At 31.7% G+C, this 22,650-nt stretch overlaps 1 protein-coding gene across 3 annotated transcripts in view; it reads left to right on the forward strand.

Moving 5' to 3' along the window:
* The window catches only part of LRRIQ3 (leucine rich repeats and IQ motif containing 3), a 167,860-nt gene that overhangs the window by 76,121 nt on the left and 69,089 nt on the right, over nucleotides 1-22,650 (forward strand). For all 3 annotated transcript variants that reach the window (XM_023533924.1, XM_011365695.2, XM_023533925.1), the window contains one exon: nucleotides 2,171-2,327. In XM_023533924.1, coding sequence (XP_023389692.1) covers nucleotides 2,171-2,327 — 157 coding nt within the window. The remainder of the gene's footprint in view (nucleotides 1-2,170; nucleotides 2,328-22,650) is intronic.

Genomic DNA, 22,650 nt, shown 5'->3' on the forward strand with positions numbered 1-22,650 from the left:
CCTGGGACTCCGTGGTAATTGGTCTTGGAGGATATGGGAGGAGGGGCCCTCTGGGTTAGGGTTTCGGGACTGCAGCTCAGCCTTGATTTTACAACTGTGGCTGGTGAAAATCAACTGTTGTTTCTCTGCCATCCCACTTCTCTGCTCTCTTCCCTGATGACTGGGCCTTACCCCCAGCCGGTGGTGTGGAGCTCAAAGTACTCCCAGGTAGGGCTGTTCAGGGACCTCGCCGCTTCTTCTCCCATCCCCTTCCTGCTACAGGGAGCTCCAGCTGCTGCGAGAGGTAGCTTCTTTATTTCTCCCAGTCCACCTCCTTATACCCAGGGGTTCTGACCTGTGGTAGCTCTTATGTGCAGATCTCATGCTCAGACATACTGGTGTGCAGTTTGAGTGTTTTCTGTTGAGCTTTAGATATTCAGCTTATTGTTGTTTCAAGGGGAGAGATCTGGTGACATCTCTCACTCTGCCATGTTTCTCGAAACTTTTCTTTTCATAAGTTTAATGGGAACCATACACAAAAAATCCAGGACTGAGACACAACATAAAAAAGGAATAAAGGAAAAAATTATAGAATACCACAAAACTAAAATAACAGACAGAAACACAAGGGCAAAGAAACAATAGTGACACTGAGCTACCAGAAAACAAAGGAAAAATGGCTATAGGAAAACCTTATGTATCTATAATAACCCTAAATGTTAATGGACTGAACTCACCAATTAAAAGGCACAGAGTAGTAAATTGAATTAAAAAGCAAAATCCAAACCTATGCTGTCTTCTGGAGGTACATCTCAGTTGCAAGGACAAATACAGTTTATATGTTTCTAAGAATATTTCTTTTCTTTTAATTTGTTCAGTTTGTTTGCATATAGTTGTTCATAGTAGCTAGCCTCTCCTGATCCTTTGTATTTCTTGGTATCAGCTGTAATGGTTCCTTTTTCATTTAAAATTTTGTTGATTTGGGCCTCTTTCTTTTTTCCTTGCTTATTCTAGCTAAAGATTTGTCAATTTTGTTTACCTTTTCAAAGAAACTTCTTGTTTTTTGGTTATCTTGTCTGTTATTTTCCTGTTCTCTATTTCATTTCTTTCCTTCCTGCTAAATTTGAGCATTACCAGAGTAGGGACTGGCAGGAAGCAACTCACAATACTGGGGGGCTAGATATCACTCCTGGGCTCTCTTTTCCTACTGGAGAAGCCATGTTGCTGTACTGTCTTGGGATGGGGGATTGTAGTTAATGTTTAACCATTTCTCTTACCCTTCTGAGGCAGTCTTTCCTGGTATCTGTGGTGCAAGAGGGGTATGTAAGCCTTGCCCCCCATGTTCTAGGATTCGCTCAGTGGTGTCTTGTCCTCGAATAGTTGTTAGTTTTTCTTCTTGTGACGGGGAGTAAAATCAGGAATAGCCTATGTCACCATCTTGGTAACGTCATCTCTTCTCACCGTCAGTTTTGAAAGATAATTTTTCTTGAATATAAAATTATTGGTTTAAATGTTTTTTTTTCCTTCTACCACTTTGACTATGCCATAGCTTTGTGTTCTAACCTTCATCCTTTCTTATAAGAAGTCAGTAGTTAATCTTATTGGGATTCTCTTGTCCATGACTAGTAATTTTTCTCCTGTTCCTCCCCCGCCCCCCAAGATTTTCTTTTTGTTTTTGGGTTTCAGCAGTCTTACTATGAGGTGTCTGGACGTGGATCTCTTTGTCTTTATTCTACTTGTAATTTGTTATTTCTTTTAACCTCTTTTTAGTGTGATTAATAGAAAATTTAAAATCATTCTGTGGCATACAGTATATTGTGTTGAACAGTACTGCTATACAGTAATTTTCCTAGGTGGAAATAAAAAGTTACTTTCTTCACTGGAGAGAAAACACAGAGTTTACCATATATTTCTCTAGATAATTTAGTGATATCCTCCCTACTGTTATATTATAAAATGCATAGCCAGATATAAGTATAGAATTGTTTGTGAATTAATATAACCAGAGATTTCTCAGCATTCATTTATTTCTTGATAAATGTTAATAAGCAAACATTAGTGCCTAGTTTTATATAATAATAATATGAGAACAAATATTACATTAAATTTACCACCATATTTTCTAAGATGTAAGTAAACTCATGAGTTTTTTTTTTTAAACCTACATTACAACTTTCTTCTGTTATTTCAGCTCCCTGTTTTTGTATAAAAAACATCAAGATAAATTTATTAATGAATATGAAACAAAACAGATTTACATACACAAAAGATATGAAGATAAGTTCTTTAAAGATCTCTTTTTTCAGCCTGAAACTAATATAACAGGAAAGCTTGCACGCTGGAAACATGTAAGTATAATTAGCTTATTACTTTTCTTTAAATATAAGATACTATAATTATAATTTATGTAGCATTAGTAAGGATTTCTTCAATCTATTTTAAATATCTTTCATTATATTGTTAATATTCTGCTTTTGATTTTCTTGATGTGAGGCAAGCCATATAACAATGTAGTATAAATGGAACTTTGAGACCACAGCTATTTTATAATTTATGCTTTGCGTATATACATATTTATCTTATTAATTATTGCAATAGATATTAATAATAATATAAAATTACTTCTTAATAGTTTAAAACATTAAGATATATTTTGTTTATTAAAGGCTGATAGTTCAGCATATAGCATAACATTTATTCAGTGTTTTATGCTAAATTATGCACTGCTTTGAGGACAATGGTAATAGAAAGAAACTTATATTTATTGAGTGTCTACTATGTACCAGGCACTGTGCTAGATATTTCGCATATGGTATGTAATTTATTCTCCACAACACCATAAGTTAGATATTTTTATCTCTTTTCTGTAAGTAGAGAAACTAGCACTTAGAGGTGTTAGTTAAGTTACCAAAAGCCACACAGTTAAGCAACATTTCTAGAACTTAACTCCAGGTCTTCTGACTCCAGAGTTTGTGCTTTTTTAAATCTTTAGGGTTTTGTTTTGATTTGATATTAAGTAATAGTAGAAACGAAGATGACATTGTAGTGTAGTTAACAAGAGTGAATTTTTTAAAATTTATAAAGCACTGTATTTGTGATATACACCTTCATATGTGGACCTGTTCCTGAGTAGCTTGAGCTACAAATATTTGCATTATATTAATGTGATTAGGAGGGTCTACAGAAAAGGTTCAGACTGTCATTAGTCTGATTTCAATGTAATTGAGGATATGTGGTCTAAAAATAGCACAGGAATGTTCTTAAGCCTTTAAATCTCACAAGCTATCCATTGAATAAAAACAGGTTTAAAAGATAAATGTATCCTACTCAAAACTTTTATCTCATGAGCACTCAGTGCCAACTGTATTTATTTGCTCCAGATGATATTGTGCTTTATAAAGCTATAAAGTTCATGTGAAGTATCTTTTGCCTTCGATGTAGAGTATAAACTCACTGATTTTAGGCATATAAAAGCTTTTTTATATGCTTTATACAAAGAAGACTTTCACTGAATATAGTTGATAATCAGTTTGGATATGGATATGCTGTGTACTGATAACCAATTTAGATTTGTTGAATATACACATATTCGTATATCCATATGTACAGATATAGGTTATCTTATGGCAAATTACTATTATGTGTGCAAAAATAGTAAAATATTCATACTACAAAGTTTATTTTATTTAATATCTATAAAGTTACATAGAATATATCATTGTACAATTTGGCTTCAGAAGAGTTTTCAATGTTATGAAACTTTTGGTAAAATATATTCATTATAAGGAGTTTTCTAAAGTTCTTTGATGTTATTTATAATTCTGCTAATGACATCATTGCCAATGTAATTTATTAAGAACTGTTCATATTGTAGAAATACGTACATTGTCCTATTCTTTTTTATTGCTTATTGCTACCATTCATAGAATATTATAGAAGGTATGTTCAGCTCAATTTCTTAAACTGAAATGAATTTTAATTATAAAATTCATCTCCGAATCTTCTGTATAAAATTGTTGTTCCATCTTCTGCTGGTTTTATTTGTAGTCTCCTCTTCAGCTTACTTAGTTGATATGCTATTCTATTATTTTTGCTAATCATATATCAATACTATTATTATTTTTACTACTCACATAACTGTACTACTCTTCTGTTATTTTTACTACTCAAATATCTATACTATTTTATTATTTTTACTACTCACATATCTGGTCTTTAATGACTTGGAGTGTGGTTTATTAGAAACTATAGTGAGAACAATTGATACTATAGAGTGATTAAGAGAACCTAGGATCCAAGAAATATTGAAAGTATTAGGGAGTTGGAAAAAGAAAGGAGGTGAGAAATACCAGCATTTAATACTGTGAATTTATTAAAAAAAAAAAAATGCTCTGAGCATAGTAATGGAAAGGATTAGTCAAGAATAGAATTTAAGTTTCAGTATTTAGAAAAGGTAATCAATGATTGAATCTGCTTCTGTTTTGGGATGAAATGAGTTTTGTCCAATGGTCTGAAAACTCCATATTTATGGTAACCTAAAATGAAAGAGCCAGAGGAGTGAGTTAAGTTATATTCATTTAGGAAATGTTATGCCGCAAAGCCAGAAGTCCATATAAACTACCAGATACACAACCAAAAGTCAGGAGCCATGAGGAAGGAATCTTAAAAACTTGGTCTGAATAGATGAAATTAAAAATCTTAGATAATTGCTAGGAGCATTTTTTATCCATGGCCTACAAATGTTGATCAAAGAATGGTTGCTTCTCTTGTAAAATAGGCCTACATAAATATAGAATTATGGTGATAATTAGATCAGATTTTAGGGAAACTTGTCTATCATTATAATGAGTTTTAGGAGAATCTAGATACTATTATGGTGAATTTTACTGGGGTACCCAAGAATATTTGAAGTCTGCTTTGATATAGTCAATCTTTTTTCTCAAAGATTACTGAGGAAAATATACGTGCAGGGAGTAATAGCAAACAAAGCAGTTTCTAACTGGGGCTTTGGCCTAAAATTCCATTGCAAAATTTTAGTAACCTAAACTAGACTATGAGATATTCTTTTTATCTACGCCTTGTTGGCTTGAATAGTCTTTTTTTACTTATATCTTATATTGCAAAGGTAAATTTTAGAAGAGATGCAGTGTGAAAGTCACACCCACTGAGGACAAAAGGAAAGATTCAGAGAGGAAAACAATTTACTATATATTTAGCTCAGAGGCAGCCTAGTTGTTCTCTTTCCTCCTGTCCCCACACCATCACATCTGAAGCTTCCTTATGCTGGTTTAGTCATATTTCGTTAAGAAGCAAAGAAAATATGTAAGAAGTTAGAAAGAGTGATGGCCAGGAACCTTTACTGTCCAACCTCATGGAAAGAAAGAGCAAGTCTATGTGTTGTGGTTCTTTGTCTTTGACAGCCCACCTCCTAGAATCCTGGTCTAATTTTTTTCTTAGAACTTGAACAAACCCTCTTTCCTTAAGGAATGAAGATTGGAATTTCACACCCTTTGTCTTGATTCATCTTCTGGAGAAGGTGCATGTATTCTCCCCAGTTATAAAGAAAATGAGGAACAAGATGAATAAAGAATCTAATCCAGTATCTGTGGAAGGGATCTTTTTCTTGGAACCACTTATAACACATTGAATGTTCACTTCTTCTACTCCTTTATGGCATTGTATAGTTTTTGGAAAGAATGAGGAAGGAATCTTAAAAAGTGCTAAATACATTCTAAGTATTCAAAAAGATAACTATTGGAAACACCAGACATAATCTAATATGGCAGTCATCTATATTAGATTTACTTTAGAACTGCTAATTTGGTTGAATTCTAGAATATTTTATTGATTTTTCCTTTCCAAAGATTTATTCTCTCATAACTAAAACCATGCCATGTTTTTGTAAAACAGAACAAAAATGTCCCAGATACAATCCTCTTGTGAACCCTTTCCATGAATTATTAAATATATTTTCCTGAAGGTTTGTAGTTTTATTTTTTTAATCTGATGAACTGTTTGTCTTTTAATATATTACAATTTTTTAGTAAGGGTTCAGAAATATAAACTAACTTTTAAATTATATACATATGCATGGAAAACACATGACAGCATTGCCATAAAAATATCAACATTGGTTATTTAAGTGTTAGAATGTTAGGTGATTATTTCTTTCTTTCTGACAGTTTTCTCTTTTTTTCTAATCAGAAATCATGTTTTAGATAACAAAACAAAAAAATATTTTTTTTATTGTAGATACAAAGATTTTACCTCCATTTTTTCTAACATAAATATAGAATATTGTCTTAAGGAACCTCTTTTGTATCACATTCCACATGATTATCAGTTCTTTCTTTTTTAGTTAATAAATGTTATTTTTTAGAGCACTTTCAGGTTCATAGCAAAATTAATGAAAAGTACAGAGTTCCCATATACTCCTTGTTCTGACATATGCACAATCTCACCCACTATCAACATCCTGCACATAGTGGCACATAATCTATGAACCTAAATTGACAATTCATTATCACTCAAAGTCCATATTTTGTATTAGGGTTTCACTCTTGGTGTTGTACATTCTGTGGGTTTTGAAAAATACATAATATGTATCCACCATTAGAATATCGTACAGAATAGTTTCATTACCCTAAAAATCTTCTGAGCTCTGCCTAGTCATCCCTCCCTCCATCAGCCCTTAGCAACCAGCAACTTTTTTACTGTCTCCATAGTTTTTCCTTTTCTAGAATGTCATATAGTTGGAATTGTATGTAGCCTTTTCAAATTGACCTCTTTCACTTAGTAATGTATATTTCAGTTTCTTCCATGTCTTTTCATGACTTAATCACTCATTTCTTTTCAGCACTAGTTTATTGTCTGAATGTATTACAGTTTGTTTATTCATTCACCTATTGTGGAACATCTTGGTTACTTACATGTTTTGACAATTATAAACAAAGTTGCTGTACACTTTCATGTGCAGATTTGTGTGTGGACGTAAAATTTCATTTTGTTTAGATAAATACAAGGTGCATGAATACTGGATCATATGGTAAGAGTATGTTTGGTTTTATAAAAATCCTGTCAAAACTGTCTTCCAAAGTGACTGTACCATTTTGCATTTCCATTGGCAATGATTGAGAGTTCCTGGTGCTCCACATCTTCACTGGCATTTGGTGTTGTCAGTGTTCTGGATTTTGGCCATTCTAGTAGGTGTGTAATAGTATCTCACTGTTGCTGTAATTTGCAATTCTCTAATGATGTATAATAATGATGAACATTTTTTATGTTTACCTTGCCATCTGTTTATCTTTGGTGAGGTTACTTCTCTTGTAACTATTAGAAAAATGAGACAATTTATCAGGTGGCCAATGTGAGTAAGAGAGGAAAGAGGATTCAATTTACTCAGGGCTATAGCATTGCACCGTGTGCAAGTGCATTTATATCACAGTCTGTGTGGGTGACATTCCCTAGAATTGTGCAGAACACAGTTTGCATGGCAGGGTGAGGTTACCCTAATTTTATATATCCAAGTAACTAATCATATTTAAGGAGATTTTTTTTTTTTACACCTATATTAAATTCAGGTATGTATGGAGGCAGGGGAAGAGAATAATCACTTCCATAATATTATAAGCCACAAAAGACTGAATCTAATTTTGTTCCTTTCTTTGTATAGTTCAACAGTAAGTGATACTAAAAAAATATTGAGAAAGTTGATCTTATATCAAATTCAGGACATGTGGAATTTCATTATGTCAGGTGTAAAAAAACTTATGGATAGATATTTTAATTTAAAAAAATTCATTGTTCTGTGAAGTAAGAGTGCTTCTTTGTACTGGAAACTGACCGTTATTATCAGTGAGCTTCTGGTATGTTTTTCTAAGCTTACATATTTCTAAGAAAATTGCTTTGAAATGGCAATCTTATATCATCTCTAAAACTTGCCCTTTGTTAGTGTTTAACAGTCATTTGCCCCATCGGCAATGTGCTTTGTTTCAAATAGTTATCTTTTTGAATACTTAGAATGTATTTAGCACTGTAACAAACTCGAAGGCCTTAAAAATTGAAATCAAGCAAGTTCTATGCTGAAACTCACAGGGGGAGGAGGAAGAACTAGGAACAACTCACTGGGTATGGACTGATTACATAAAGTGTGGAATTAAGAGGAATATACAAGTGCAAATCTAATTTAGTCAGTTTCTTACATCTAATGGATCTGACCAAAGGAACTGGAGTTAGTTCTAAGTATTCAGACTTTTGGAAAATAGTGGCTTTTAGTGTCAGGTAGAACTATGAGATATTTATCAAAAGAGTATACATGGGCAGATACTAGGGCTACCAGAGACTAAGGTTAACTTAATTTCTGTTTGATTCAGCCTTATTTTGGGATTCAAAGAAGCAATAATGATGGCTTAGAAGTGAAGCCATAGCTTAATGACCTAATCAACATGTAAGGGACTAAATTTAGCCATTTAACAAAATTTCACAGATATTTATTATGAGCTTTATAGGTATCAGGCCCTCTGCTCATCACTGACAGTGAAAGTAAAATAAATAAATCATGTCGCCTTTAATCAAAGATGTTACTGATACTAAAGGGAGAAGATGAAGTGAGATGAATAAGCCTAGTTCAGAAGCATACAAAGATAATATCAGATATCATTTATTGCTGCTCAGATGCAAGGAGTGCAGTTAGCTGGTAGTTCCAGCTGTTAGTTTTTACAGAGTCCACCTCTGTTTTCAAGTTGAGGTTACACTTAGTCTAGACACCCTCCAGCCAATTATTGATTAAGGCAGTGTTAGGACCTGGCCATTTCTGTTCAGTGTGGTACTTTCAGATAGACAGACTTTGCTCCAGAGCTCCTGGTTGATTGGCAGAAACTTTAGCTCTTTCTGCTTAATCTGCTTCCTCCATTTTTCTTTAATGGGTGTTATTTCCCAATAAACTTTTTTTCTTTAATTTTATTTTATTAATTTCAATTATACAATACATTGGTTAGACATTTATATAGTTTATAAAATAATCCCCCTAATTATTCTTCCTCTCCTCTGGCTCTCCACCTAACCAATATATTAATGCTAACTGCATTCTCTATGCCGTACTCCCCATCTCCTTGACCATCTATCAACTACTAATGTGTACTTCTTTAACTCTTCACCCCAGTTTCTCAGCCCCCCAACTCCCCTCCCCTCCAGCTGTCACCAGATTGTCCTCTATATTTGTGAGTCTGTTTTTTATTAATTTGTTCTTTTTGTTCCTTTCACATATAAATGAAATCAGTGAAATCATATGGTATTTCTTTCTCTGTCCCAATAAACTTTTCGCACACCTGTCTTAGTATCTCCTTGCCAGAAAAAGCAACTTGTAGCACCGTTTGTTATGTTTAGTTCCATAGGTGTGGATAAGCAAGATTTGAAACCATGCAAATGCAGAATTAGTTTTGAAAAGCAGCAAGTGGATGCTAGATTAATACATAATCTGAGATGCAAAACTGGCAGGGTTACCAAGGTCAAATGAAAGATCACTAGGAAAAGGAGAAAATTGAGCTGAGGATTTTCCTAGTAACATAACACATCTGGAAAATGTAAAGGAACAAGAACTATAAAGTACTCATAGTAATGCTCAACAACATACTTTTTGTAGTGAGGCGAATTAAGGAAAATTAAGTGACTTAAACTCGAGACAGAAATTAAGAAAGTTATAAAGGGATGTCCTTATAAATTATATCATATGGTAATTTTATTGGCATCTTTTAACATTTCCTTATTAATTTCAGTCTATTGGTCCAGACCTAAGAGCTTTAATATCAATGATATACAACACATTGTCTCTCTCCTAGGAGTCATGAGACAAATATAAATGAAATTATAAATAAAAATTATCTTAATATTCTTTAATGAAGTGGCTTTTCATCTATTGAAAATATAACAATATTTTTCATTATCATAGCTCCACCTCAGCTGTTCACATATCTGAACACTCACATAGCTGCATACTATCTGACCTTTTAGAACCAGTTAGAGGACAACTGGCAGTATGTCAATAAACCTTTTGTTAAGATACACAATTTGGAAGTAATCTTTCATTCTGTATACAGTGACACTACGTCCACATTTCCGTGGACTAGAAGGAGTATTCTTGCCTGAATTATTTCATGGACAGGCAAAAAAATCTACCTGGTACCTTTCTGCTTAGTTCTCTTTCATATACAAAGTTTCTGTCTTTTGGGGCAACTGATTTAGAGGAGAAACCTAAATGTTGTACCAAGCAGAAAAACTGGCTCACAAATTTCTGTTTCCATTATGCTCTTTTTAGACTATTCTAAATCTCATTCTTTAGCTCATTTGCTCTTCTCTGATATCATGTCACAATTTAAAAATTAATTTTAAACATTTTGTAATAGCTAAATGATCTTGAGGAAGTATCTTCCTCCTTTGGAAATGCCTAAACTAATAAGTCAACAGGTTTTATTAAGCAACGTGAAGGTTTAATTTACGTCATACTTATTCATAGTGAAAGTAAACTTGTTTTTGTATTGACTACTTTTATTCCTTACTTTGTGACTTGCCTTTCTTTTCTTTTTTATTCATTTATATCCTTTGTTCATTGTTCTGTTGGTATGGACTTGATATGTAGTTTTATTTCATTTAATTTGGAAAGGATAATTTCAGTGAAATTTGCGATTATCATGTTTTTCTCATTTTATCATTTGTGTATTAATTTTATCTATAGTGTCTTTTGCTCTTTAGAAACTTTTAATTCTATTGTTGTCAAATCAGTGAGTAGTTGGGGTTTCTATTCTTTATGTAATTCTAAAAAATTTCCTTCCCAACCCTAGGATTATAAAAAGATAAATCCTTTTAGTCTAACATTTTCCTGTTTTTATTTTTTACTTTTAAATATTATCCCATTTGCAGATTATTTTAGTTTTGGGTTGCTGTAGTAAGGCTAAAATTTGTTTTTATATTTATATATAGTAATTAAATGATCCTAACACTATTTGTTAACTATTATTTTACTGATATTTAAAATAATACCTTTATTACATATGATATTCCTGTATCTAATCAAAAATAATATCATTTTGATATTCTAGCTTAATGATGTTGATTTTTGATAAGGCAAGCCACTTTATTATTATTGGCTATTTTTGTGTTTTATTACTTTAAATGAAGTTTAAAATCATTTTGTACAATAAAAGATATGTATTTTTAATGGTATTTAGAAACTGATTATGGGAGCATAGACTTGTGACAATATTGAGTCATCTCATTAAGGTCCTATGTATATATCTTCACTTATTCAGTTCTTATGGCTTTGACTAAGTTTGTTTAGTTTTATTCTCATAGGTCTTGCACACAAGATTATTCTAAAAGTTTTTTTGTTTTATTGATCATTGAAAAAAATTTTAATTATAATTTCAGTGTATTTATAAAAGTGTATTGATTTTTCTCATCACTATCTTAAGAATTTAAATTGATTTTACAGTTGATTCTGTTAGATTTTCAAGGTTTGCATTAGATAATAATAATTTTTCTCTTCTTTTCCAACAATTGTACTTTTTGCTACTTTTCTTGTTTTCTTGAGTAGGTTATAAATTCAGAATAATATTAGTGGTAAGTGAGTATTCTTATATTATTTCTGACTTTGATGTTAATGCTCCTATTTCATCTTAAAAATGATTTTGTAATTTCCGATAGGTATTTTTCATCATGTTAAGAAAGTTATTACTGAGATGCTGGATTAAATATAAAACACACATATTTGTTGAATATTATCACATGCCTTTTCAGACTATATTATATAGTCTTAACTTTTTTCCCTAATATTTTAAGGTAATTAAATAAATCAATATATTTTCTTACTTTGAACCATGTTTACATTCTTAAAGCAAACTTTACTCATTGTTTTTTTGTTCGAAGGGGAAACACTTCACTGAGATTGCTAATACTTATGTAAACTTTTTTCCATCTGTAATAATAAGTGAGATTGTACCATTTTCTTTTTATGCCTCCTCTTTGAGGTATTGATATCAGGACAATGGTCTGTCTTAAGATGTGTCCCGCCTTTTCCTATGCTTTGGAAAAATTTAAGGAATATAGGAATTAGTTATCATTTGAATATTTTAATAAGCCTTGCCCATACAATTGCCAAATTCCTATGACCTTTTAGTGTATAAATCTTTGGCAGCAATTTTTGGGTCATTTTTCATTATTATGTGATTCATATTTTAAGAATTTTTGAGTCAGTTTAGTAAACAAACTTTGAATACAACTAAAATTGTCTCTTTAAATTTTTTAAATAGTTACTACTTTGTATCATGCTTATTTTATCTTTATTTTCTTTTTCTGATTTCCCAGCAGTTTTAAGGTATACTTTAAAAATGTTTTTATACTTATTCGAATGCATAATCCTCTCAAATTCTGTTTCTTAATAAATACATTCAACATTATACCTTTATTCTCTGTGTAAATAATATTATATCTAATGGTTTTAAGGGTAGTAGTCTCATTTTTATTATGTTCTAAATATATTTTCTTGTTTCTTTTTCTTTTCTCGTTACTCAAGGGAAATTGTGGAGAACATGCATCCTTAGAATCTCTTCTGTCACCTTGATATAGTCTTTAAATTGTATTTCATTACAATTTTGAGTATTTTCATGTATTTTTTACTGGACTTCCTATAATCAGCTCAATTTTATGAGATTTTTCTCTATAGCTATTCTGAACAATAGTGGTTCTCAGAGTGTAATTAGGGACCACTGTGAGTGTTTGAAATACTTTTAGGGATTCACGATGCCAAAATAATTTTGATAATAGTAACATTACCTTTTTTTTTTACTGTCATTCTCTCATACCATAGAGCTTTTCCTGATGCTGCATGACTTGTAAGATATTGAATATATAAGCAAATTTGAAAATTTACCTTCTTTTAAGGCAGACATTAAGAAAATTTGCAAAAAATTAGAATAATCCTACTCTTTTCACTAGCTATCTTCAGAAATATAATTTTGTTTTATAAAATTATATACCTCCTGTGAACATAGAACAGTTGTATTATTTAAAAATGAATTAATAAATATTTTAAACATTTTACATTTTTAATTTCTAAGGTGGTAAATATTGTTAAGTTATAAAATACATAACAACTCTTTGGGGGCTTTGTAATTTTTAGGGTATAAAGGAGTCCTCAAAAAGTTTTAGAGCCTCTGCTAAACATCTACTTCATCAGATAGAATTTTATCATTTCTTTTAACATTAAACTACATACTTATAAAGTAATACTTAAATTAGGAATGCTTTTTATAAACCTATCAATTAGCAGCAGTAACGTAAATGTATTTCTGCATTTTTATAGTATATTCTCATATTTCCATAGTGTAGTTATGCATGGCTATGAATTTAGAGCACAGAGGTGCCCAATATTATATATTCTCCCTACATAAAGCTTTCTTACTAAATATCTAGAATTTCTGTGTCTAATGTCAGTTGCTCATGGGACTTATCTAGCCATCATATTTAACAGAGTTCCTTCTAAATCTCTTAATTATAATAGTTCACAAAACATGTACCTTTAAATGGGCACACCAGTGTTATAGTTTGAGGCAGAATTTTGTCATACATGTCATAGATATATATCTAGAGACACTGATAAAAATTAAAATGAAAAGTTTTATGAGATAAATAAAAGAGTAGTAAGGAAGGGCATTAGTTAGAATTGGTAGTAATTGACCCCTCATAGCAGGAACTTAAAACAGAAGTTTGTTTTTCTCTGATAATAAAAGTCCGGAGCTAGACAGCACATAGCTGATATAGTAGCCATGGTATGGTATAACATTCTCAGAGTTTTTCACCCTTTCTATCTAGTTGCTCTACCACGCAAGGCATTTATTTCCAAGGTCATCTCATGGTCTATGATGGCTTTGCCAGCTCCACCCTTTATGTCTTTATCGTAACTAGCATAAAGGAAGAAGGGATAAAAAAGGACTGAGCAAATGTGTTCACTTTATGTGAAGTTCTTAGAAACGGACATTGAATATTCTGCTTGTATCTGGTTGGGCACAAATTAGGCATACGGCTACAGGAGGCTCAGAAACAGTCTCATTCTGACCAGGCATATGCCCAACTAAAACATGGGGTTAGTTTGTTGTAGAAGATGGGTATAATGGATATTGAAAGACGATTTCAAACATTTGCACATATCCTTCCCAAGCACAGAATACAAATCTCTACCAAAGGAGGCAAACCTAAAAGCTTATGCCACTGCTATATTCAGCGAAAATTCCAGCATTCTTTGGATGTGGCAATTAGTGATGGTTGCTTCCCAATGTCTTTTCTCTCTTTCTTTCTCAGTAATAGAACCCTAATATTTTATCTGCCCCAAATCTACATTTTCCAGCTTTTCTTGCAACTAGTTATGTGTTGCTTCATGTATTAGTTTTCTATTGCTATTGTGGGATGTAGTGAAAGCAATAATTAGAAGGACATTAATAGCACTAATTGCATATATTAGAAAAGAAGGTCTGAAAACAATTATCTAAATTTTTACTTTAGAACACTAGAAAGAGAAGAGCAAATTAAATACAAAGAAGAAGAAAAGAAATAGTAAAAATCAGAGTAGAAACCAATGGAATTGGATATGTCATTACCAAGCTGAACTTAATTCCAGTTGGTATACTAGTGTATGACCAATCTTCTTTGAAACAAGATGTAACACTTCATGATCTAGCAACCTGTAAGTTAAAATATAAAGTATGCCCTCTACATAGCCAGTGTATTGGTGGCATAAAAACAGAATAATCGTATTAAAATCTTCCCATTTGGAAAAGGGGAATGAGAAATATAGTTGTCACTGCCCCCATAGCTGTTACCCAATCCATCTGATAGGAACAGTGAACATTTCCTTCTTTCACATTAGAATTATCACATTTCAAAAATCTTCTGAATCTTCCCTTCGAAAAGATTTTATCTGTCCAGTTTCATAGCTTAATAGATTTCAGGACCTGTAGGTTGCTTTAGAGATTGAAGAACAACAGGCATTTTCAAACCAGATTTTAATTTGTTTGGCTATACACTTTCTCCAAAAACTTAGTAGCCTTTTGATTTTTCTGATTTCAGTGGGTTCTGTGTTTAAGGAACTGAAAAGATCTTGTCTAGATATATCTTATATTTCTGAAGAGTGTGTTCTTTCACTTACCAGCTTTTGCGCTGTACCCATTTTCCTCTCTTTCAAATTAATAGTATCTGTTATGGGTGGATTCTGAAGCAATGGGTTTGGAGGGAAGGCAAAATCCTTAATCTTGTCTTTGCCTACAGACGTTTACAGCTTAGGATATCAATATTTCCACTTTGAAGTCTCCTATTGAAACTGCTTCAGTTTGAGGAGCAGAACTGCTAAATTTTCATCTATCCAAGGCTCCAATGACTAGATTATCAGTAACCTTAAATTGCAGATTTAAGATGAAATTACCTGCCTTATCAAAAGTATATTCTATTTCCATCTCTGATTTTATGCTGGCTAGCTATAGCCAATTTTATTTTTCTCCTAAGACTTAAAGCAACAAGAGACATCTAACACTTAAATTCAGAATTTGTTATATAGTTTTCTCTAACACTGTAGCTTCAGTCATCATGTAGTCTGCCTTTCAAAATGAAAATGTCTTGGGGCCATAATAACAAGAGTCACCAACTCTTTAATCTACAATATCTTGAGTTCTTGCCACCTGTCTTCCAATATCTGCACTAAGGTAGTGTCATATATCATACATTCTTTTATTTGTAGTATCCCACTTCCAACTACCATATTGGTGTCATTTTAAGTTAGATTCAACTTTGAGTAATGGAGATCTAAAATGATACTAACTTAAGTAGTTTGTTCTCCCATGAAAAACTCTCTAAGTATACAGTGAATGGTGATGGCACTATTCCATGAAGTACTTAGTGACTCAGACTCCTTTAATTTTATGCTCCACTGTGCATATCTTCTATTCAAAGATCACTTTAGGATCCAAAGTGGCTGTCTTTGCTCAGCCATCACATGTACTCTCCAGCAATCATGGAAAAGGAAGGAAGGGAGGACACTTGTAGATGTTTTTAAGGCAAAGTTCATAAATGATGCCTCACATTATATCAGTGGCCACAATTTAGTCACATTGTCACATTCAGCTGTAAGGAAGGTTTAATAGCTATTGATTTCTTCTTCAGTATTATAAGTTCTTTTTGGTTCTTTTTAAAATGTTTCACTTTTTTTTTTCTGTAGATATGTCAAACTTTTCATTCTTTAAACATAGTAAGCAGAATAATTCTCTAGTCTCTATCAATCTATTAATTTTAATAACTTGAGTCTTGTGTGCTGCTCACTGTGTTTTAAATAGTATTTGTGGGGATTTTGAACTCTAGAATGAATATACTTTCTTCCAGATAGTATTTTCACTTGCTATCACCAGGTAGTAGGGAATACCACCGGTATTGGGCTACCTGAAAGTTCAAATTTGAGGTTTTATGGATTATCCAGGTTTCATTTTTGTTTAGGGCTGTTCATTTATATTTCATGGGGTAGCCCTTTGAGTTTCCAGTTGAATGTGGGCAGTGTCCTCTCCTTGGACACGGGCCTTGATTTTTGACTCTTGACCTCTTGAGCCACCAAAGCTACAGTTTAGTTTTATAAGTTGTTTCTTCCTGATCTGCAGATATTCTCAGAACAAAAGCAACTTTGAATATTGGGCTTACCTCTCTGGGATCTTGCCTTCCATTAAATTTTGACCTGATCAATTTTAACTTTCTTGGTAAATCTTTCTCATTTTCCAAAAGACTTAAAAAAAAAAAAAAAAACAAAAAAAAACTTCCATTTTGCTTTTTTAAACTTCAGAAATGATTCAAATTTGTATTCTACTAGTCCTGGATGTGGATTGACTCTCCATATTTTTTTTCTATTAAGTAACCAATGCAGTTTTATAATTTAATTTTAAGTGTAAATGTTATTACATGTGTTTCTTTTTCCTACCATAACCATGAGCAGTCTTTATGTTGTACATTACTTCTTGAGATTTGAGTCAGTAACTAATCTGTATTTTGGAGAATATGGGCCTAATAATTGTCAGTACTTTCCCCCCGTCCCCCCACAGGTAGACTCTAATAGCATTTTATCTCAGTTTTTTAAAATGTTTTTGTCAGTTTCTGTAATAAATAATCTAGTTTGAAACTTGATTCATTATGACTACTTAAATGCTACAAAATAATGTATATTTAGGATTCCATAAGAGAGAAAACATTATAATTCTATTAATCCATTTCCTGTTTGCCCCATGAATACTGCCAGTGGTACTTGTGGCTGCAGTATTTATCCCTAGATAAGTCACAGATTACAGTCCTAGCCTAAGCAAAGTTTGCCGCAGAAGATCTCACTTGTATTATTAATTTCACATCACTCCAGTATATTGATAGTCTTTGGAAACAAATGGCATCATTCTGTTTATAGCATTCTGTTTTTAGTAGTTTGATTGCTAAAAATGTTAAATCCAAGAAAATGTAGCATTCCTAAGCATGATGCTAAATGAATGCTGGGAGCAAGCTGCACTTTTTTTTTAAATGAGAAAATGTTAATAAGTTTAAATAAAAGTTCTAGAAGTGTTATAGTTAATGATAAATGTCGGATTTTTTTGCACATTTTAATTATTTTCATCTTCAGTTTTATCAAATGCTAAAAAAATTTTGTATATTTATTTGGCTTCTTGATTACATTGTTAATTTTCATGAACACTAAAAAAAGTTATAGATTTTTGAAAATTTAAATCCTAAAATACCTGAAAAATTGTAATGATTTTATCATCTTTCTGTTAATTAATTTTGATACTTTACATTTTTGACAATTCATTATAACTCTGACATGCACTACTGAAATTGTCAACTCTACAATATTTTTTGTAATGTCTCTTACTGAGATCAAACTTGCATAACACAAAGTTAATCTATGTTAAGTATACAATTTAGTGGTTTTTAGTATATTCACTAACTTTGCAACCATTACCACTATCTAATTCCAGAACATTTTTATCACCTACAGAAGAAATCCTCTACCTATTACCAGTACTCCCTATAGGTCTTGGCAACCATTAATCTATTTTCTATCTTTATAAATTTGCCTGTTCTCGGCATTTAATATAAATGGGATAATAAAATATATGATCTTTTGAATTTGTCTTCATTCACTTAGCATAATGTTTTCAAGATTCATCTATGCTATAACATGTCAGTACTTAATTTTTGTGGTTGAATAATTATTGTATGAAAGTACTCAAATTTTTAATCCATTCATTAGTTGGGTTGTTCCAATTTATGACTATTATTAATTAAGCTGCTATAGACATTCATGTACAAATATTTGTGTGGACATATTTTTTATTTTTCTTGGGTATATGCCTGCTAGTAGAATTACTCATAATATGGTAATTTTACATTTTACTTTTTGAGGAGCTGCCAAATTGTTTTCTGTGGCAGCTGCACCATTTTGCATTCAATACATGAAATACATTATCAATACATGAAAGTTCTAATTTCTTCAAATCCTCACCAACACTTGTTATTGTCTATCTTTTTAATTATAGCCATCCTTGTGGATATGGATTAGTATTTTATTGTGGTTTTAATATGCGTTCCTATTGACTAGTGATGTTGAGAATCTTTTCATGTATTCATTGGCCATTTATTTATTTCCTTTGGAGAACTGTGTATTTAAATCCTGTGATAATTTTATAATCGGTTATCTTTTTATCACTGAGTCGTAAGAATTTCTTAAGTATTCTTGATGCAAGATTCATCACATATATAATTCGAAAATATGTTTACCATTATGCCAATTGTCTTTTCACTTCCTTAATGGTATTCTTTGAGGCACAAAATTATTTGATTTTGATGAAATCCAATTTATCTTTTGTTTTTGTCACTCATAGTTTTTATGTCACATCTAAGAAAATTGTTGTCTAACTAACAGCTCAAAGATTTATTTCTATTTTTTTCTAAGAATTTTATAATTTTAGCTGTTAAATTTAGGCCTATGCCTTATGTTGAGCTAGTTTTCTATAGTATGAGATAAGGTTTCATCATCATTTTATATGTGGATAACCAGTTGTTCGGCACCATTTTTTGAAGGAAAAAAAAAAACCCTCATCCTTCTATTGAATTATCTTGGTACCTTGTCAGAATTCATTTGACCATATTTTATTTCTGGGCTCTAATTTATATTCCATTGTTCTGTATGTCTACCCTCACAATCACTTTGGCATTGCAGAATTTTTGTTATTTAAGTAATATTGTACTGAAAATAAAAAGCCCAATATCTTAAGAATCTTCATAGTGTAGTTTGATTATTGTTGTGCTTCAGATTTAAATGTCATTCTAAAATTTGTATTTATAATACTCAAATTCAAAATTAACCAACATGCAAACTTCTCTCACATGTACAAATGATGTATTATTTATCTCCAAATTTTTGACGATTTTACAGTTTTTTCGTTCATTTTAAAATTTTAAGATTGATGGTTTAATAAAAAATCTGGTGTAGAAAGTTTCTGAGAGTTGACAAATGGAAAGAATATCCAAAGCCTTTAAAGACAATTGATGATTTCCCCATCCTTAGAACATTGATTTATCCCACTTATAAAAATTCATATAGATTTTTCTTATGAGTGTTGAAACTTGGTTTTAAATTTCAAGATCTATACTCTAACTTCTGTGCTTTTTTTCACCTCAGCATACTATGGGAAAATCAAGAAGAGTAGAATCTTTTGTTCTTTAGGAATTTCTCGCTTAGATGAAGTAATGGAATAATGAATGATGAATGTGTCTATATAATTAAGCACCATATGTATGATGGAACTTATAAACATTGAATGTCAAAAAAGAAAAGATCAAGGGTAAAACTTTAAAAAAAATTACATGAACAAAGCTGTGGAGGTGATAATTAGCTTGGTACATGTGTGAATGGAAAGGAAATTATCCTAATTATACTAAGAAATTTATGAGAGGAATTGTGGAAACTGAAGTTGGACAGGTTTGTTGATGGACATATTAATTTTTACTTGAGTGCTTAAAATGACTTTGGCAAGAAAAAAAGTCTCGTTATACATTTTAATACCATATATGGAGTTATACCTATAAAATTACTTAGAATTAACAAATTGCATTTGTTATTTAAACTTTTGTATAGGCTAGTGGGCAACCAAATGTTAGGATGATTATTTAATTTTTTAATTTATGATATAAAGAAGAAAGTAAAGAGTGAAATCTTATACCCATTAGTCTAAGTTTTCTAGGTAGTGAAATGTCATGGACAAATGACAAGAGTATGTAGAAAGGTATCCAGAGTCTAGGTGAAAGAGCATAATAGAGGCTATAGATTTCACTAATTTGTGGGCTTTTTATAATTTGTTTTAGTTTACCTTTTCAATGTTTTTTTTTTGCTCATTCTCATAAATAGTACACTTCAGCTGATTCAGTTTCTTCACCTTTATCTTCAGTCCCTTGTTCATTCTTACCTGTTTACCTCGTGTTTTCCTTATGTAAATAAGGTATTATCTACTTTTTTACACCTCCCTAATTCATGTTCCTAGTTTCTTCAAGGTGCTTTCCAATGAGCTCAACTTTCTGATAATGTTTATAGTTTTTAGAATATCAGTCAAATTGGAACTTCAACATACATTTCATCTTGAGATTCATAGAAAAATAGAATATTAATTAAAACAAAATTGGTTAGGCTAGGAAAGAATTTGGACTTGGCTACTGGAACAGTGCAGGAAACAGAATGTTTATAGTGCTAGAAACTAGCAAAGGATGGTCACTCTGGTAAATAGCTTCATATCCAGTGAATAGTGTAAGCTCTGTTCTCTATCCATGTGGTTAGTACCAACTGACCATTTGTGTAATTTGTACAATTATTTATTCATACACATGGGAGAAGGGTATGAAAAGTTTAGCAACATTGAAACTAGGTCAGGTTGAGATAGCAAGCTGCTATTAATGTGATCTGTCATCAGATATCAAAAGCTAGGCACTATGCCGAAGTAGTCTTAAGAACAAGAACAAGATTAGGTTAGATTGCTAGAACAAAGGCTTGGGAAATGGCTTAAGGAAAATATCAAGTTAGAACTGAGAAACTTGCAGAAGCATAGCAGAGGAACGAAGGTTCAAGAATGAGATAAAAGCCTAATTACTAGGATTATGTATTAGGCTATAAGCAAAGGTAAATTGAGAACTCTAAGTATTGGTCTTGTAAGGCATATTGTCTCCTATCATAGGTCTGGGAGTTGGAAGGAGAGTAGACTCCATATGTTGGAGATTTAGTAATTCCAGAGGGGTGGAAGGTGAGTAAAGAAATAGAGCATTATATCTTACCAGCAGCTTTACCTTCAGAAGAGATCCATTGCAGCATATTGTGTGAGAGATTACATATTAGAATTAAGGTCAACTCTATTTGATCTTGGTTGCTATGCATCAGTCAGCTTATTATTTGAGAGCAAAGTCTCTTTTCATAGATAGGGTTAATATAATATAAAAGTATCACTATATGTCCTTCCTCTAATTTACCTAATTCCAGCAGATTACTTTTTTTCTACAATTATGCCATCAAACAACTCCATCTCAGAGTAGGCGCTAAAATGCCTTTGTTTATTCATCTCAAATTAAATTCTTGGTGCTGAGGCCAAAACGCTCCTGGTATCTGATCTTTACTTCTTTTTGTTTAAGAATGAGATTATTACCTAAAAACAAGAAACAAACTTGAAAAACAGAGACTAATGGACATAGATAATAGATTAGTGGTTACCAGATGGTTGTGGGGGAGGAGAGAGGTAGATGGGATATAAGGGGTCATATATGTGGTGACAGAAAGAAATCTAACTATGGGGCGGTAAGCATACAATGCAAAATATATATGACTTATTGTTGAAAAAAACTGAAAAAGAAATAAGAATGGGATTATTTATAGAATTATACCTCATTATCTGTTTCCCTCTTTCCTTCAATTTGCAGCATTAAGTAAAAAGATAAAGTCCCTGATGTGACCCAGAATAAAGATTTGTTCTGTTTTAATATTAGGGGAAATTAATTTCTCTGATTTAATTGAGATATTATTGCTAATATTTTCTGGTATACAGTTCTATTTAAATTTATTTATTTAATTATATTCTACTTCCTTTGAAGGTAACTGCTTTATGTGAATGTTTATTTACTAAAGGAATATAAGCCACTTTATGGCAGGTCATGTTTTATTTGTTTTTGCCACCCTTTACCTAGTACAGTGATATGAACATAGGAGGCACTCAACAAATATTTATTGATATAAAATACGGTTTGTTACATTTTAAATTAGTATGATCCAAACTCAACTTATATTGAGTTATGTAACTCATGGAGTTATTTTAGTATATTTTCTGAAAATATTAATCTACTACTATGAAAAGAGTAGCTAAAAAATTCTGCTTATCATCAAGATTTTTGTGTGTGGGCAGGAAGAACTAAGGCTATCATTGAAAGAAGATAGATTGAAAATAAGATGCAAGTTAAAGTAAAGCATAAAGTGTAAAGGGATTTTAGAAAGTTATGAACTATGTAATATGTAAATAAAACATTTTCTTGCCCGTTTTGTTACACTAGAACTTTAGAACACCCTCAAAAATAGAG

This window comes from Pteropus vampyrus, unplaced genomic scaffold, assembly GCF_000151845.1.
Source record: "Pteropus vampyrus isolate Shadow unplaced genomic scaffold, Pvam_2.0 Scaffold115, whole genome shotgun sequence".
Taxonomy (NCBI): Eukaryota; Metazoa; Chordata; class Mammalia; order Chiroptera; family Pteropodidae; genus Pteropus; species Pteropus vampyrus.